Source organism: Choristoneura fumiferana, chromosome 23, assembly GCF_025370935.1.
Source record: "Choristoneura fumiferana chromosome 23, NRCan_CFum_1, whole genome shotgun sequence".
NCBI classification, from domain to species: Eukaryota; Metazoa; Arthropoda; class Insecta; order Lepidoptera; family Tortricidae; genus Choristoneura; species Choristoneura fumiferana.
This window is the reverse complement of record NC_133494.1, coordinates 2,885,261-2,904,435: the sequence shown is the minus strand read 5'-3', so window position 1 is coordinate 2,904,435 and position 19,175 is coordinate 2,885,261. Positions and strand designations below refer to the sequence as shown.

At 36.9% G+C, this 19,175-nt stretch overlaps 1 protein-coding gene across 1 annotated transcript in view; it reads right to left on the bottom strand.

Moving 5' to 3' along the window:
• Nucleotides 1-19,175, bottom strand: part of LOC141440713 (sialin) — a 50,547-nt gene that overhangs the window by 7,648 nt on the left and 23,724 nt on the right. The window contains exons 6-8 of the mRNA XM_074105258.1: nucleotides 14,429-14,515; nucleotides 13,825-13,958; nucleotides 11,880-12,029 (exon numbers count right to left, since the gene is read on the bottom strand). Of these exons, the coding sequence (XP_073961359.1) occupies nucleotides 11,880-12,029; nucleotides 13,825-13,958; nucleotides 14,429-14,515 (371 nt within the window). The remainder of the gene's footprint in view (nucleotides 1-11,879; nucleotides 12,030-13,824; nucleotides 13,959-14,428; nucleotides 14,516-19,175) is intronic.

Below are 19,175 nucleotides of genomic sequence, written 5' to 3'. Positions count from 1 at the left end.
GCCCCCGTAAATGTTTTCCAGGTTTTTGAAGGATCGCTTTGTTCTCCGTCTGTCAAAACCCTTATTCTCAGGAACGCTTGGAGGTATCAAGCTAAAATTACTATCAAACCAGGTCTGCCACCACTTGAAGTAGTGAAAAATCAAACTTATAAAATTGCTAAAGCACGAGATTTTTATAAGACCTTTGAAACAAATTTTATAAACCCAAAATGAAGGTATATACGAAAATTCAGATTCCGATGCAGGTGGTAGGACCTTGTGCAAGGTCCGCCCGGATTGCTACCACCATCTTGCTCGCTAATCCTGCCGTAAAGCAGCAGTGTTTGCACTGTTGTGTTTCGGCGTGGAGAGTAAGACAGCCGGTGAAATTACTGGCACTTGAGGTATCCCATCTTAGGCCTCTAGGTTGGAAACGCATCTGCAATCCCCTGGTGCTGCGGGTGTCTATAGGCGGTGTTGATCTCTTACCATCAGGAGAACCACTTGCTCGTTACCCATCCAGTAGAATAAAAATAAAAAAGTCCAAAACCAATTTTTCCCTGTATTTGTATATGGTCGAGAAACAGTGTTAAGGGCAACTTCGCCTCGCGCGTATTTGTTCTTTATTAGCTTCGAATCTTGAGCTGAAATTTGGTATGCAATGGCAAAATATCACATCACCATGTCGCCACAAAAACTTATATTAAGTAAAACATTAAATTTTCATGGTAAAATATATTTTTTATCACCGTTAAACATACATGTAAGTATTGACCCTTACATGTCGAGCTGATTAATGGCTAGAGGTATAATTATTGCGCGTAGCTTTCCCCTGCCGTACCGTCGGCGCCGGCGCCGCCGTCTCGCGAATTGCTGCTGCGCTGACTAATCGCGCGTACTCTCGAGAACTCAACTCGTTAGTTAATTAGTTTTCATCACACTTGCTCGTAAACAGTGTCGAAACATGCAGGCTACCTTGGTTGCAACCCCCCAAATAAAACCCTCGACCTTAATGTGCTTGTCATGAAACCCGTGGGCGGTAAAAGAGTCATTTGCCGTACTAATTTTCTTGTCATGAAGCCCAAGGTCGGTAAATGAGTGTGATATTGCATGCGGAGGCTGGCGCTGCCAAGAGCGTAGTCAGCGGAATCGGCAATTTTTGAAAAAATATTATGTAATTCCTTGTTTACCGCCCTTAAGACACAATGTACTATAAAAGGAGGGAGATGTATTATGGCCGTCATTTCAAATGCCCGGGCGAATCGCGATCGTGTCTGGCAGAGGCTAATATGAAAATGACAGATTAGGATAGCTGAATTGAGTAAGTTCACACGCAGGCGTTTGCTAAAATGCAAAGAATAGAGGTTGAACGGGCTGAGACTGTTAAAGGGTTAGTAGTCGTGGTCTTAATGAACAAAAAGTAATTTAAAGATATCACTGATATATAAATTAAAATAAAATATTTTTAATTACGAAACTACACACACACAGCTACATTAATACAGTATCAGTTTTAAAATCAGATCGTTTGTCAGTATCATAATGATCATTACTGGAGCGGAATGTCTTATCCAGTCTAAAGAGAGCTACACTCGAGCCTCTAAGAAACAAATCCACTAAATAATGTTTATAAATCTATAGTCTATAAAAACAGAACAAAAACCTAGACCTATAAATACGACCTAGAATCCTGGCGCCAGAAACTCGTACTTAATAGCTTTAATAATGTCTCGCAACCTTATAATCAGCGGCGTGCAAGCACCTTGTCATTTAGTTAACACAGGGGATGTACGCTTGATGGTTTTAAATGGGAGTTGTATTGCTTATTGGCATACTTTCCAACTTAGCTTAAAAAAGTAGAAATTCATTGAGATTTTAACGTTTTTAGCATTTTTGCTTGAACATGGCAACAATTTTGTATAGAAATGTTTAATTTTGTCTTTTCTTCGTTTTCTGCACTTTAACATTAACTATTAACATAACTTAAACTAAAGCTAAAGAAGCATATATGTTTATAATTTCAGTCTCTTTCTTCAGTTTTAAGGATCAATCAACATCGCGACGTTTATAAATCTACATCTCGTTACATGGAGCTCGATAGCAGGTAGACTCAATACACTACAGAAAAAAATACAGATATAGGTATGTACAGTTAAGAATAGATCGAAATTATACTGAAGTTTCAATGTAAGATTGCAAAAAAAAACTTATCTCCATAATTAGGATTATGCACTATCTCGCCGACTGTACTCGTCCATTCACCTTCGGATGACGAAGGATTACGTCGGAATCGCTTCGCATTAGTATGCTATGGGAGACCTTGTGGCTTGCATAGCTACAATATTTCCACAAGAATAAGACAATGTTTACAGGTAAAACATAGCCTGGCTTAGATATCAACGTGGTAAAAAAGGCGAAAGATACACCCACAACTCTTGGCTAGAAAGTGTTTATTGAAATATAGCGGGGAGATAAGGAATTGATCAACAACTTTACTTGAAATTGTCGTCACATTATCAACAAATCACATTATACTCGTACAAGGAGAACAGGACAGGGATATGAAGTATAGTAAATTTAGAGCTTGTATATTTTTTGCCTGTTTTTTTTGTTCGACTGGATGGCAAGCGAGCAAGTGGGTCTCCGGATGGTAAGAGATCACCGCCGCCCATAAACATCTGCAACACCAGGGGTATTGCAGATGCGTTGCCAACCTAGAGGCCTAAGATGGGGTACCTCAAGTGCCAGTAATTTCACCGCTTGTCTTGATAGTGTATTTGTGAGCGCATTTTCTTTTCTTAACTAAAGAACGGTTAGTGTAAAAGCGATGTCCAGTCTCTCAGGTGCGAAGACGTTCAGAAAATATGAAGAAATGCAAGATTGAACCCTCTCTTTGGGAATCGCTGGCGAGGCACCTTGGTGTAGAGTATTTAATTTAATTAAGCGCAATGTCTCCACGTTTCAGGCAGACAGAAGAGTGGGACGGCCACATTAGAGCACGCCAGCAGAACTCGTTCAGTCAGGGCACGGGAGACGTCGTCGTGGCCGAAATTAGCATGAGTGACATCATCATAATCATGTGTGTGTAAATGGTTTGCGATATTATTCATCTCAGCCTACATACGTCCCACTGCTGGGCACAGGCCTCCTCTCAGAATGAGAGGGCGTGGGCCGTAGTTCACACGCGGGCCCACTGCGGATTGGGAACTTCACACACACCATTGAATTGCTTCACCGTAAAGCTCGTGGTAAATTTCAAATGTAATTCCGCACATGAATTTCGAAAAACTAAGAGGTGCGGGGTTTGAACCCACGATCCTCTGCTTGAGAGGCCATAGGTCAAACCACTCGGCCACCGCGGCTTTTTATTATTTTTCTTTAATATGTGACCTATACTGCTTTAGTTAAGTATTGTACAGTATGGTATCTGTGTAAATTAAATAAATTTGTGAAACAGTTTATACTAATATGCGGTAGGTAGGTACTCTAGGTATGTAACTTCATATTTGTCAATCAAATTATACCACGGCGTCATCGCTTAGCACTCTCTGAATTGAACAGCGTGCTGCGGTCGCTAACCAATTTGGATATGTGTTAAATTTCACTGGAAACAAGCAAATATTTAACTAAATCATGCTTTATTGTCCTGAACCAATCATAGATGTGAGATGTCGCTTGAACAAAATGGTTAATGGTTAGTGGTTGGTGTGTCTGTGTGTGTGTCTGTCTGTGGCACCGTAGCCCTTAAACGGGTGGACCAATTTAAATGCGGTTTTTTTGACAATGTCGAGAGTTTTTAAACTTTTTTTATGTTGGTCAGATTATTTACTTCCCATGGGATTAAGATAGCGATTTTTCCGCTTGTAAAGAAGCCTCGCTACATGACACTAACAATGTTTATGTAATGCTAGTCATAAACATAATGATGTACTTGTACATTACTATCACTTCTATAGTGTAGGTAATTTAGATCGGCGCTTTACAGATACAATCTTTAATTGCCGTGTTATGTTGTGATTGCGGCAATCATGTGAAATTACATGCGGACGTGTGAAGTTGTAAAATTTTCCTATAATCAAGTACGTACTTACATTATGTTTTTATTTTCATTGCTCATAAGAAAATTACCACCATGTAGGTAAAGTACTGAAATAAATGTTTGTGATTATAATGTATACAAATATATCCGTCAAAGTAGGTAGTACTTATTATATTATCTATGTTCTATTGTAGAATTTTGAAAAAGAAGTTTTTCATAGTAAAAAAATGTTAAAGTAAATACCTACTAATAAGAGTAGCTATGATGACAATAATGGTGCACAAAATGTTGAAATACATACCTGTCTCTTCTGTCAAGAGTCGCCCTGCGTGTGAATCTTTAATAGTTTAATTTTTACGTCGTTAGTATATGTTCGGAGCATACTTCTTTACGTCTTGCCCTTTTTTCAGCAATGCAAAGATGTAATACAACAACCAGTGCGGTAACTCTGGCATCAAGACAACTACGAAGTGCAGTACGCGGCAGCAGGGCTACTGCGAAATTCGAAGTTCGTATCGTACAGTCATGACATATGGTGCCGAGACGTGGACACTCACGGTTGGGCTGGTCCACAAATTTAAAGTCGCTCAGCGAGCTATGGAAAGGGCTATGCTCGGAGTTTCTCTGAAGGATCGAATTCGAAACGAGGAGATCCGACACAGAACTAAAGTCATCGACATAGCTCACCGGATAAGCAAACTGAAGTGGCAGTGGGCCGGCCATATCAGTCGAAGAACTGATAATCGCTGGGGCAAACGAGTTCTTGAGTGGAGACCGCGAATCGGCAAGCGTGCCGTAGGACGCCCTCAGACTAGGTGGAGCGATGATCTTCGCAGGTTAGCTGGCAAGAACTGGATGAGACTGGCCGAGGATCGTGCTCAGTGGCGTGCAACTGGAGAGGCCTATGTCCAGCAGTGGACTAAGATAGGCCGGTGATGATGATGATGATGATCGTACAGTCCCTCTCACTCTCGTATTAAATAATATAAGTGTCGGCGGGATGGTACGATACGAACTTCGAATTTCGTAGTAGCCCTGCTGGGCCGCGGCCCCTTCAACTCTAATTCGCAGGAGTCAGTCCGTCCGATCTTTAGTTAAGCTTCAAGACCAAAGAAGAGCGACGACTATTAGAAATTATTACACTATACCTCTAATCTAGCAACAGGAAAGCGGTAGGACAAGTACAAAACGGCAAATAGTCCGTATACGTATTTACTTATATTTATAAGTTTGTCGCTTAGAGAGTTGTTTATTCCTTGGTAGATAATCTTTGTCGGAAAAGAAATACGTGATATTAACGCCAGCCATTCAATACAATGCAAAACAAAATACGCATGTTGAATATTCCACACAAAAAGACAATGTATGCGAAATAGTTTTCCTTCATTAATAGCTTAAAGGACATATGTGGCTGTCAATGTAAGGAAAGGTCGGCATAAATAAAGATTTGCATGCGACTGACGGTGGATATGACCTTGCTTAAAGGTATTCGGTCAAATTGTGGCACATCACTTCGCATACATTGTTATTCGTAAACATTGTACTAAATAGCTCTTTACGAATAACAAAACGACGACGGTTTAAAAGTCCCCGCACTAGGGAAGGCTAACCATTGGAACTGGTGCCATGCACTGAACGCGACAAATGATACGGGTTCAAAACGACTTAACAGAACGTGGTTCAATTTAAAGTATCGGGCGGTGGTATCCATGATAAAGACATCTCTGTTAGGAGATGGTACCGTAAGAAGAAGATTATATTAAATAAATAACCAAGTCATGTTTTTTTGATGCAAATTACTTAATAGCGAAATTATTCTTCTTTCAAACAAATGGCACTTACATACTTAAATGGTTCGCTATCCCTGCCTGCCATACATAGTCATAAGTCATAAAGTAACAGCAGAGTTGAAACCAGCAAGGTACTTAAAAGCTTAATTATCATATTTTTAACATTTGCTTCAATAAAATTTGTTTCTATGATCAATTTGTTCCTCTTTTATTTAACCTTTCAATCAATATATCATTAAATCTTCTCTTCAATTCACTTCTCATCAATTCTTAATTCCCTAACATTGAATAAACCTCAACATTTGCAGCGTCCTCAATATGTCCAGTCTACATTTTTTGTTTATATTTTTTACATCTTACTTGAAAACTTTCACTTAATTTTATCAAGTCATCTTTCAAACCAATGCCTCATACGACATACGGCCTGGTCCAGTAAAAGTTATCGCAGTGCGAACCAGTTCGCAAGTGAATGAGTGTAGGATATTCCTCCCGGTACTGTGACCACGCTGCGGCATTTTGTAAGAACTTTACGAAGTACCTACATTTTAATTTTATTGAGGGGTTGTTCTGTTGAAACTTTGTAAGGCTACTAAAAAGAATAAATAAATTTACATGTTGTATTTATTACAGTTTATGATTTTTTGAAATTGTGCTTTCATCAATGTCACAAACCACTGTTGATCATTTTATCTGTATTTATCAATAGTGGATAAATAAATAAATAAATATATAAATAAATATCATGGGACAATTCACACCAATTGACCTAGTCCCAAAGTAAGCTTAGCAAAGCTTAGATACGTAATAAGATCTTATTATTTTATTATTAAAAAAATAGAGTTTTCCAAAGATATTGCAGATGAGTGGCCATCAAAATATGGCCAATATTAAATATGGTATTTTACAAAGCAAATAACATTGCAAAGCAAAGAACATGACAATGTTGTTGTAACCCAAGTTTTCATCACAATTGGATGATTTGTGATAAAAACTACGGTTTCATTTGTACAAGTAAAGAGTTAGGTAAACATTATTGTATTACATAACCTACAGCCATGATTGAATAAAAATGCGGAATTCAATTCAGCCATGCAATACACGAAGAGTATTTATTACGGGCAGTAATATTTCTTTTGAGACGACCTCGATAAATTCTATGGCATGGCATCTTTGGCGTCATAAAATTCCAAATAAGTCGAAATGGACTGGTCGCTGACTGCTAATGTGTCGGATCTCGCTCATTCTTACTGTGTGTAAAAGGGAGGTCTGATATTCAGACGTCTAGACTACAGATAATCTAGTTGTTAGTGGTAATTAATTGTTAGCGCTCCCACGTCGTTAGCAAGGTAGCGTTTTTATTAAATAAAAATGATGTATAGAACTTGTGACGTAACTAAGTAATTATTGTCTCGTATATTCAGAGATATTATAAAATAATAATAATAATAACAAGCAGTAAAAAAAGATTTTTAGAAATAAAAAAGTGATGAAAGTAAACTTTTTTGCTTGTTGAAGCAGTTTTTCTTTGAGATGTGTTTTTAGCAACGACAATTAGATTGCCAAACGTAGCTTAGATATTGCGAATCCAATAATATTTTTTATTGAATCTAAAATTTAAACGTAGTGAGACTTAACAAACAAAACCATACAAGTGCCAAATACGGCACACGATAATTGACACATGATCGCCCCACCGTTTTAACTGGCCGCCAATGTGACCATGCTGGGCACACAATAGGACCGAATCCCAAATCGGATTTAGAAATAAGGTATCGCAAATATGTAATTACCTATGTGACGTTTTTTTGTAGCATAAATGATTAGGATCGGTTTATTTGTTAAAAATTTGGTGGGTCGACGTATTTAAGATGGTTAAATGGACAACTAAATCAGATCGTTAAAATGTCATTAATAAATTGAAATCTATCATTAAGTTTTTTTTCTAATTTTGTTAAGTATTATCTTACTTTTACTTTATGTTTACCCTGTAGTAATAAAAATTAAGTAACAACCTTCAGCTAAATAATCGATTACACAGCAATTATACACGTGCAAACAGATTTCAATTTCTTATTTCATTTGATATGCTCATTATAAACGTTTCCAAAACTTAAATTGGTTATATTTTGCGTTTGTTGTTTACAAAAAGAAACATTTCTTGAAATTTCAAACATTAAGTAGTAGTATTTTAGACATTTAATACTGATGTAGTCGTACAGCAATAACATATATTTTCAGATGTTGCTTATTCATGTTATGCATTTTATATTATTAAATAAGTGTATTGATGTGTATATTACTTAGATACTGAACTGAATATTATTACTACAATATATATGGAAAAGCATTACATCTCCTTAATAAATTTACACGTATTACATATTTTATTGTGTAATTAATTATGGTAGCAAGTATCTTAATGAAAATATTACAATCTTGAAAAGACAACTGATTTGGCTGCTTTTAAAAATGAATGCAGGCAAGCAGTTCTGAGTCAGACTTTGATTCGTGGATTTTATTTTAAAAGCGACAGTGAACGACTGCTTACTGTTACGAGTACATATCCATTTTTACTTTAGTTACTTTTTTAACAGATTATTATCACTTTTATATGATTCGTGTAGATTTCGTGAGAGATTTGAATCTTTGCTTACATAAATAACTATAAAAATGTAGTCTTCTATTCTTTGATACCTCCTGTCTATTTGGCATTTTAATATCGATTACGACGTCCTCGTTTTTGGCCTTTAGATTTGCAAATTCATGAAGATATCGAGGTGAACCAGCCAAAGAATGGGAGCAAATTTCATGACTTTAGCCTTTAAGTAAAAAAACTGGCAGTAATTTTAGATCGATTTCACTCGTGAACTTGGTGTGGAAACCTGCTGGCTATAAAAGCTGAGGTGGACCACTTCTGGCTGATGCAATAGGGTGGGTGGCTTGCGTGTGCTTGTTTACTGAATGCAAGATAACCTCTTCGGGCGGTTTGGACTTCTTGGTGTATGGGCAAAAGGTTCCAATTTGAAATATTGGGTCTGCGTTCGATATTAATTATTATTCACTTGGGGCAGTTAGAAATATGCATTTTGGCTGGTTATTAAGGACAAATGAGACGTGTATTAATTAAAAAGTGAAGTTACGCATCTTGAAAACGATCTGTATGTTTTGTAAAAGAGTGCTTTATGTCGCCTTAATCATAAAACACTAAAATAACTTTAATTGAACCAAATAAATACAAAACAACAATGCATGTCAAGGCAAATTGTAGGGAGGTGTACTTACACATAGTTAAAAAATTTAAATCACTGAACTCAAGCACAAAGTTATTAACCATCAAACTTATTATTTGTGAAATATAAGAAAATACTAATTGATATTAACTCATAAAAGTTAAAAATATTAACTTCATTCACTTTGTTGTTACAAGACACTTTGGTTAATGGTTTAAATGCAACATCATCAACGTAACGACTCGACTAAATCATCCAAATGAGACAATATAGTACCTAACCAATATAAACCTCAATATTTCAATAATCGACAAGCCATTTAAACTGAACACGTGTCAAACTTGTTTACCTAACCGCTAAGTGTTCATTAAAGTGCATGTTAATCTAAACAATGGAGGCACGTGTACTAAACGTAAACAACCATCTTTGTATAACATATCCCTAATACGAATAATAGGACGTGAACGCAAGGAAACTGAAGTATAAGTCTAAGAATATATGTACCATCCGCTGCTCATAAGTAATTCCGTCGTAATGAAAGATTAATCACGGTTTCACTGGATATGAGACGAGAGATTTTAAATACTTATTATTTTACCAAAAGCTTGGTAATGTGTGTTATCAAACGAAAAACAAAGCAACGTTTAAGTATGTAATAACATAAGATGCAAAATTAGACAGAAGGGAATACTAGAGTGTGACGTCACACAGCAATAGTGTCATACCTAGCGCATAGGGAAAAGTGTTATAGAAAAAGACAGATATACAGATTTGCTTTTTTGGCAAAACATTAGCAATGTATATAAACCTACATTTTCATATTTATATACATATATATTTGAATATATGTACTCTATTATTCAATTTAGCTTTTATTTATCTAACATTTTTACAAGTTAGTTAGTAAAGAAACTAACTAACTCGACCAGTGCTAATGTCATAAGTTTTTAACAGACACACACATACGTAGGAATTCTAATATGGTGTTCAGAGAGTAATTTTATTGTATCCTACAATAATGTATAAATACATTTACCTATACTACACATGAGCTGTCGTGATTTTGTCTCCACAATTAAGGTGCTAACAACTTTATCTTACAATGATGTCATTACAACAAGTTTGACTTGTAAGGGTAGCCATTACCTTTTCAATTTTTCAGTAGTTACGTGATTTATCTGCCGAAATATTTAGTTAAATAACATAATGCAACAATTATTTTCTATTTTATTTCTGGCAGTTTTATGAACGCACGCACGTTAATACCATTGAAAATGTATAGTCAACTTTGACAAGACTTGTCCCTTCGTTCGCAGCTACATAGTCACCCTACCGACTCGCGCGCAAACTCTGACGTCACCGAAGCTTTAAAGACCGCATTTTAAAGTAGACTGTAATACTTTAGACATACGGTAGGAAGTAAAAAATTAAACAAATCGGATATAGAATGTATATTAATAATGCGGAAACTTACATAAATATTATTATATGCCTTCAGATCACCGCATTAATTTGTCTCGTGCTTTCCGGTTGTATAAAGACGGTTATTAATAGTTTTTAAGTCATAAACGGGAAGCGGGGGTTTTCTATTAATATACATCACATTTTAATAGTCAATCAAATTTTAATGTATCTTTTGTTTTCCCTAGGTACTTATTGTGAAGGTGAAGTAGTTGTAAACTTGCAAATATAAATATACATGCAAAACCTGTTTTAAAGGTATAGAATCTACAATTTGACAAGACAACTTTAGACCCGTTATATTTATAACGCGAAGGGAAACATAAATAACTAGCTGTTGCCCGCGCCGCGACTTTGTCTGCGATGAATTCTTTATAATATTAGTAAGTACGCAAGGGCAGTAACTAATTCAACCCCATATCCCAGGGATAAAAAGTAGCCTATTGTTAATCAGGGATAGTGTAGTTTCTGCTTACAAAATATTTTTTATGATCTTAGTGTGACCTCAATTTGAACGAAAATACTTATTGAAATTCAAACAATGAAAAGGCTTTCTAAGTACTTTAACAATCCTGAGTCTATACTTTTACTACTTTCATGTTCACGTCCACCTCCTATAATAACTTCGTTACCCTAGCCCTAGTTCATAAATATTAATGAAAAGAAAAAAAATACACAACACAAGACAAAACAATAGAATTAAGTGCAGATAGACAAGACAACACCATCGACAATATCGACATCTATGTAGGTACGAGTATAGACTGTATGTTTCTTAAATCAAAACGGCGCACTAAATTTGTTCACAGCGCAGATTTGTAAGCCTTTCACTATAGTTTGGTGACTTTCGTGACAGGAGTTGTGTCAAAGTATTATTGATGATTGATGCGCCGCGTGTTTTGTTGCCAACGGCCAGTTTAGTGCCGTAAGGTACATAGATGTCAATGGACAACACAAAGGATAGTATAGTATGTGTCATTGCGGTTGTGAATCGGGTGTTAAAAAAACCGGCCAAGAGCGTGTCGGACACGCCCAAAATAGGGTTCCGTAGCCATAACGAAAAAATTAAGTAATATTTTTCTAAGGATTTCGTATTTTATACCAACAATACCCCACACTATAGGGTTGGATGAGAAAAAAGAAATCACTCCCACTTTACCCCTTAAGTTTTTATTTTTATTTTTTTATTGTACCATTTTGTCGGCATAGTTTACATCCATCCGTTTACATATATCCGTGCAAAATTACAGCTTTCTAGCATTGATAGTAAGTACCTGAGCAAAGCCGCGGACGGACGGACGGACAGACAGACAGACATGGCGAAACTATAAGGGTTCCGTTTTTGCCATTTTGGCTCCGGAACCCTAAAAATGTACTTACATGTTTAATATTGTAGTGCAGTATGCTTTCGATGTAACTAGGCAGCTGATTGACGACGGTGAAGTAGCCGAAGACTGAACAGCCGTGGGTGATGACGATAGCCCACACTGGCGGAGACAGCAGCATCTTACGCCATGGGACTGGGATGTGCTGTGGACAAAGGTGATAAGGGGATGGGTCCTGTGATCATTTCAAACTTCATTTAGATTTGGTATTGCAGCGCCGTGCGGCATGCGCTAGTCCGGCCAAGCAATTATAGGCGATTTAAAAAGAAGTGTACTGTTTCTTTTTTTTTTAATTTTGGAAAAAATATGATGGATTCCTTCTCGGAATGAAGAGCACAATCGATTCCGATCGTTTAAAAAATGTCCCCATTTTTTCATACAAAATTTTATGACTGTTTTGTCACGCCCATACTGACACTGAGTAGGTAAGTATATGAAAAAAACGTCGCAAAACTGACCTTTTTTTGGGGACTTTTTTAAAATTATCGGTAATAATTGTGCTCTTGATTCTAAGTACGACAAAGCATTTTTTTAAAACGCCCATTTATAGATACAGCTCTTGCATTGTCTAAACTGTTAAGTCGATGATACGTTGTATGCGCTAGGGTTTAAACCAGAACTTTCAAACAAACTTACATACATACATACGAACCTTACAAGTTTATAAATATTTAGTATTTTCGGAATTATAGCTTTACCACCTATTCAAATTTACCTACACATATACATTTTATATTTCAACGGAAGTGTTTCACCTCCAACTTTTGAAGGCAAATCCTTGGGTGGTATAAACGTGTCTTCAAGCAGTTTAAACTGCATATTGACTCTAGCTAGCCACGCCTTCGTATTGCTTACGTATACAATAGGAACCATATTATTTCTTAATTTTTTTGTCGTGTAGGGATAAAATCTATTTATGCAGTTTATTTTCTAGTGAATTGAGCAAGAAGGTTTGAAACAAGATTAACGTAACGTAAGATATACCTATTGCAAATACTTATAATGAAAAAAAAATAGGTAAGTCAATATTTCAGAGTAGTGATTTCATTAAGGAGTTCAAATCCTCTTCTCTTCTCCGTTACTTACGCTTCCAATTATGAGATTTATCGATTGTAAACAAAAGTATATGCTCCACTGATATAAAAGTATTTTTTTTAACTGATTATTTTTGGACATCTTAGCGCCTGGTAGACGCGGCGCGGTTTAGTTGACTGACTGTGTATTTATCTGACCTTTATTTTATTTATTTTAATTCTTTGTTTTTTAGACTAGGTATAGTTACTAAGTCAAAGATCCATCCGTATGATGGAAAATATTACAAGTTAATAGGTACTCATTATTTTATGGTAGTAATTATTTATATATTGTAGTTAAGCATATTTACGAAGTTTATCAAAATGTATTTGTAATACATCGTACACTTAACACACGTGACTAAATTGATTTAACACATGGTAAACACACTTGTGTCAATAATTGTCTCATGAAGAAGGGAAGACTTTATAATTTCGATTTTATAAAGCAAATAATGCGTTTTATTTTAAGAATAAGTGATGCTCATATCAAGTCAAAGACCCAAATCTCAAAACAGACAACTGATTTTGATGAAAATTTATTTATTACAAACCATCTTGATTTAACTTTTTATGATAAAAACATGTTCCAATTGCCATTGGTTTAAAATCCGTTTAGGAAATCCTCTTGTTTTGGGATGGACGTCAAATTTGTTTTTGTTCATATGCATGAAATATAAAAGAATACGAATTTAATCATATAATACAAATATCTATTAACTTTCACAAATAGAATATTTCATGTAGCCAACCTTAAGAACATCCACCCTGTTCCTTTGACACAGGTATTATTAATCTCAAAGAAATCGTGTCATTGTGAACTTGACTTGTCATGGTACAAATAAGTAGGTAGTCTAGACTACTTACTCCTTTCTTGCCATCTTCCTGAGGCAGCGCCTTCATGAGGTGGTTCCTCTCAGTGTCAGATATCCTCGGATGCTCGGCAGGAGAGTCATAGACCACCGCAAACCAAGCCACCGACCACATCACTCCAATTATGCCTGGAATAAAGGGGATAAGATTATTCTTAAGATTTATAGCTTTTAACATTATTTATATCCGGAGGTGCGGATTCAAATCAAGCCCAGCGATACGAAAATGTTATTTTCTTTAAAAAAAAACCTTAAATTTCGTTGAGCAAACGTAATAGGTACTATTAAAACAAATAGGTAAGTACTTCATGTTTGAGACTATTTATTCTTTGCCCGTCACGAAATGAAATACTAAGACAAGCCAAGGGCATCTTCCGTCATAACCGCTGTGTTCTATGTCTGTGCGTGAAGACTAGCTTTCTTCTACAGCTTATTGTCAAGCAAAATTTAAAACTTGAAATTCCAGAATTCCAGATATTGCTGACTCATTTAATAATCAAATCAACTTAAAGCCATCACTCTTCGCGTCAGCTTGGTGACAAGGAACCATTTGTCTCAATACTTAGTTAGATGGTTGCGGTATCAGATTGCGATCTTACCGGTGAAGTAGAAAGATGACTCCCAGCCAAGGTGGGCGATCAGGAACCCGCAGATTGGCATCGTGATGGCTGCTCCGAGCGACGATGCTGTGGAGTGGAAAAATGTTAGATTGCGGAGTTGATTGTAACCGAAGGTTGGGTGAACCATACTCAGAGTAGTGGAACGTAATATGTATAAGGGATGCCTAATGTCTCGCCAACAAATGCTAACAGATTTTCGTTTCGCAGATGAGTTGTTACGCAGAGTTTTGCAGCTCAAAATTAGTTGAAATATCTGCGAAAAATTGTTTGTAAAATGAAATCCGGCGGATCGATCGGTCACCGTATAGTCTACTTTACCGATCATTGATTATGAATAAATATCAAATGCAAATAATTCATTAATTCGTTAAAAAAATACAAATAAATGCCAAAACATAGATAGATAACTTTATGTCGTATTCCGAATCGAAGATTACGGTACGGTATTTGTACGGCTTTTTCGGCACTTTCGGTTACAAAATACGTCTCGATCGCGTTCGTGATAAATCTCAATTTGTATGGTAACACGTGGGTAACACGAACAGCGCCTCTAGCGGAACGTTTGCAATGTTCGTGTTACCATACAAATTGAGATTTTAACACGAACGCGATCGAGACGTATTTTGTAACCAAAAACTTACACTAAGGGTACAGGTCGGGTATGATGTCTATGTAGTATACAGTCGGTGGTTATACGTTAACGCATTGTCATTGTCATAAGTACATATTTCTACTAAAACTTTTTACTAACTCTATAGCAAGTAACCACCTTTGTAGCAAGTCATCTAACTTGTATGTGTGCGTATAACACGTTCACATAACACGCCCATAACAATAACCTTGCTTGTACGCGATTAGTGATAGTTCATAGCGAGCCAAGTTCATGATCATGATCAAAACAAAACGCCGATTTTAGTCGGTCAATGCCAACTGGTAAACCAATTACAGCGCTTTATTGACTTGTTGGCTACACTCTCGCTTTACACATACAGCTTACAGCCATGTACTTAACGCCATGCCAGATTGACAAGTCTCAGAAGTTCGGTTGTACCTACGCCAAAACGTGACGTAATTTCGGCGAATGTGTTGCCAGTAGGTAATTAAACAGCATTCACGTCGAAATTCTGTTGCGTTATTTCGGCAGCGCGCTTAGGACCTTACCTACTATAGATCTGCTTCAGTAGACACAAGTGGCGTGGCGTCAGATATTTCCGTGGTAAAGCCGAAGCAAAGATCGCTCGGAGATTGTCCTATTATCCTATTTTGTAAATATTGGGTAAGCCGGTGGGAATAGGGTTCTAAGGACGCTTCCATGAATGAAACAGACACATTTTAAGAATACAATCTCGAAAATTCAACCATCCAACATTAGAGACATGAAATTTAGCGCGGGTGTTTTAGGCACTTGTCCCACCGCCGACGATGAGCGAGAAGCGAGCAGAGCGAATAACTAGAAACGAGTGGGCGAGCAGTGAAAAGCGAGTGTTCGAGCACGACGGGCGATTACTCGCTCCACTCGCTTGAGCCGGGCGGCCGCCAAGCTAACAGCGCTGAGCGAGTATCGCTGAGCTAGTTTTATAGCTCTTGTCGCTGCGACAAAAGATGTAAGAGCGAGTTCTCGCCGGCAGTGTGAACCGCCAGCGATCAACTATTAATATATATGTCTCTTTTACTCACACAGGATCTTATATCTTTTGTTCTTTTCTTGAGCGAGAAAATAGTCGATAGCCAATCGTTTCCTCGCCGGCGGTGAGACAACTGCCTTATATACAACGTTAATGAAATCCACGATGTAGGTAATTTTGGTAATTCCCAGGAGAATTTAGTAATATTCTAGCAGTACAATTATTCAACGGTTTTAATAGTTTACGCGTGCGAAACCGCGGGTAAACACTTCTAAGTTATACATTTATTTAGATCTTGAATATCTATACTATTATTGATGAAGGAAAACTCCCCGCAACATTTAGGTCACAACGTTTGACGTAACTATTCAGAATAAATGATTACAGTACGTATAGTGGATAGATGTTGAAAGAAGTGTATTTTAAGTGTGAAAAGGATCGTTCTTATTTATAGGTTAATGGCGTACAAAAAAGATCAAGGTTCTAATAGAAAAATTGCTTGGAAAATAAAGTGTTCATGAACAAGTGGCACAAGGTTTTTATTGTATTTTTTAAATTTTATTTTTCATCTTCCCTATCTATATTTAAAGGGTGGAAAACGAGTAAGTGGGTCATCTGATAGTAAGTCAGCACTTAACGCAGCATTTTATCGGTTGGCTTACTCTTCGCGTAAAATCACAAGTGCGCAAGCACTGCTTCTTGGCGGCAAGGTTAGCGAACAAGGTGGTGGTAGCGATACGAAGGAACGTTCCACATGATTCTACTATCCTCAAAACCACCACCACGCAGTCCACGCATGACTCATGTCATGGCCACCATCATGGAGTCGTATAACAAAATGTCAGTAAAGCATTTCCGTTTCATTAATAGAATTATAAAATTGGCAACCACTAGCGCCCCTTAAATTTGGAGGTTATCCAAGGGAAAAACCAAATTCAAGTACATACACGCAAATCTTATTTCCTTACACGTTAATTCGATAAATAACGACCTTTTGAAGGCGACAGGTGCGAATGAAAACATTATTGCATGCAAATAATCTTCCTCAAATACACCTAGACCCACATCTGACAGCGAGGACGCAAAATCATTGCGTTGGCTTAACTCAGATGAAGAACTATATTTAAGTAATCCTTGATTGAAAATATAATCACGTCGGATTTATAATTTTACTAGCCTTCGCTCACGTTGTAAATAGTCATTTATCCAACAAACATCAAATCTTCATTTATCAAACAATGTTTGATGGAATCTTGTTTTTTACCCCCTCGAAACAGTTTACCCTTTTTAGCTTTTTAATTACTTACCTCCAGAATCGGAATCACTGCCCTTAACCCCTCGTACTTCGCGGATAGGTGCCAAATTTAAGGCTATCTTTTTGTATTTCTTTTTAAATCAGCAGAATTTGTGCTTATTAAAACAGATGAGACTAGAATTCAGCACTTTTTTCTTGGTTAAGTATCCGGTCGTCAAGTTTATTATTTGTCTGATTGAAACAACTACAGAAATATATAAGTCAAGTTGATAGCGTCCCATGTCCAATATATGCCAATATAAATCAGTATAAACGCATAATAACTCAATTTAAATCACAAATTCTTTGAGTGAAGATTGCACGATAAAGCTTCTTTGTTGGAGTACAGAGGTTGTATTATATTTGCAAGCGTTTATCATAAGTGGGACATGCAAATGCTGGAGATAGGGGCATAGGTGTTATGATAATTAGTCTTTGATATAGCAGCAATGATATAAACAAGAACATTTATTTCCATTGATTTAAGATTACAATTGTTGGTCCCTTGGAATTTGGAATGAGCACTAGTACTAGAGCGGGCACCGAAGGCGGTTTTAAAAATCCCAGTCAGACAGAGACAAACGATATTGCGGGTAAACACTAGCAAGTAAATAGATGCATCTGTTCGATAATGTGGTTTTCCAAGGGTTTTCCGCAAGAAAATAAGGAAGTAAGCTAGTACGAAGTTTTGTAAACTGGGTAAACAAGTTAGTTAGAGTTAAGTAATATTCCGGAGATATTGAGTGACGAGTACGTACTTGTTATGCAAAAGAGGCAACCATTGTATCGTCCATACGCTTAGGTTATTTGAAAGTCAGATTCAATAGTTATAGACAAATTGTTGAAACTGTTTTTGGTTTATATACCTACCTACTGCTTAGATTAGGTACTTTTTGTATAATTTTTTAAATACTTATTCTCCTTACAAACATGGCAGTTTCCAGCGCCTTATTTAGACTTTTAACCGCCTAACAATGAATAATGAATGAATATGCAAACATATATATTATTATTAAAAGTACAAGCTAAATCTTGCAAGTTAAATTCGACCAACTTCCAGTAATCGGATTGTCTTGAAATTTGGCATAGGTACTTATGTAAATTGCGTGACAATACAATAATCTGGTAGTGACATCCTGGTAGTCCGGCCAGATCATCTCCGCAGGACGGAACTCTCCAACGGTTAATGGCATCGACTTGAAATTTGGTAAGTAGTATGCAAATGTAGTTTGGGTGACAATGCAAGTACAGTCAACAAATAGTACAGTCAGCAAAAAAAGGCTTGTAGATACCGGAATTTACTGTAGCTGACTCAAGCATTTAGAATTTTATCTCAAATCGGTCACTAATCTTATCTCAAATACCTACGCTACCTACATGTACGTGTAAGAGCTTTAAATATTGACAACAAAAGCACGTGTATCCAACGGGGACAATTCGTAAGCATCACGGCACGGGAATAGAATCCCCTGTCGTAACCTTGCAATCACGTGACCGCCGCAAAAATAACCCACAGCCAATTTCTCGGAACAGTAAACCGCTTAGCAACTGTTACACAGAGTTAAATCGCGCGGTCAACAAGAACCGGCCAATCAGCGCGCGGCATTGCCGTGACGTCACCGACCACGCCTGCGCGCGCCTCCACTCCGCCATGTTGCATTCAAACCGTTTACGCGCGATAACAATTCAACAGCGCGAGCCTCCTGCCTGACGTATTATATGATTGTAAATTTTGATAAACAATTGCAAGTCAAGGCGCTCCGTTTAGTATTGCGACCTTTAATTAATAATTGGCGAGTTTTATTGA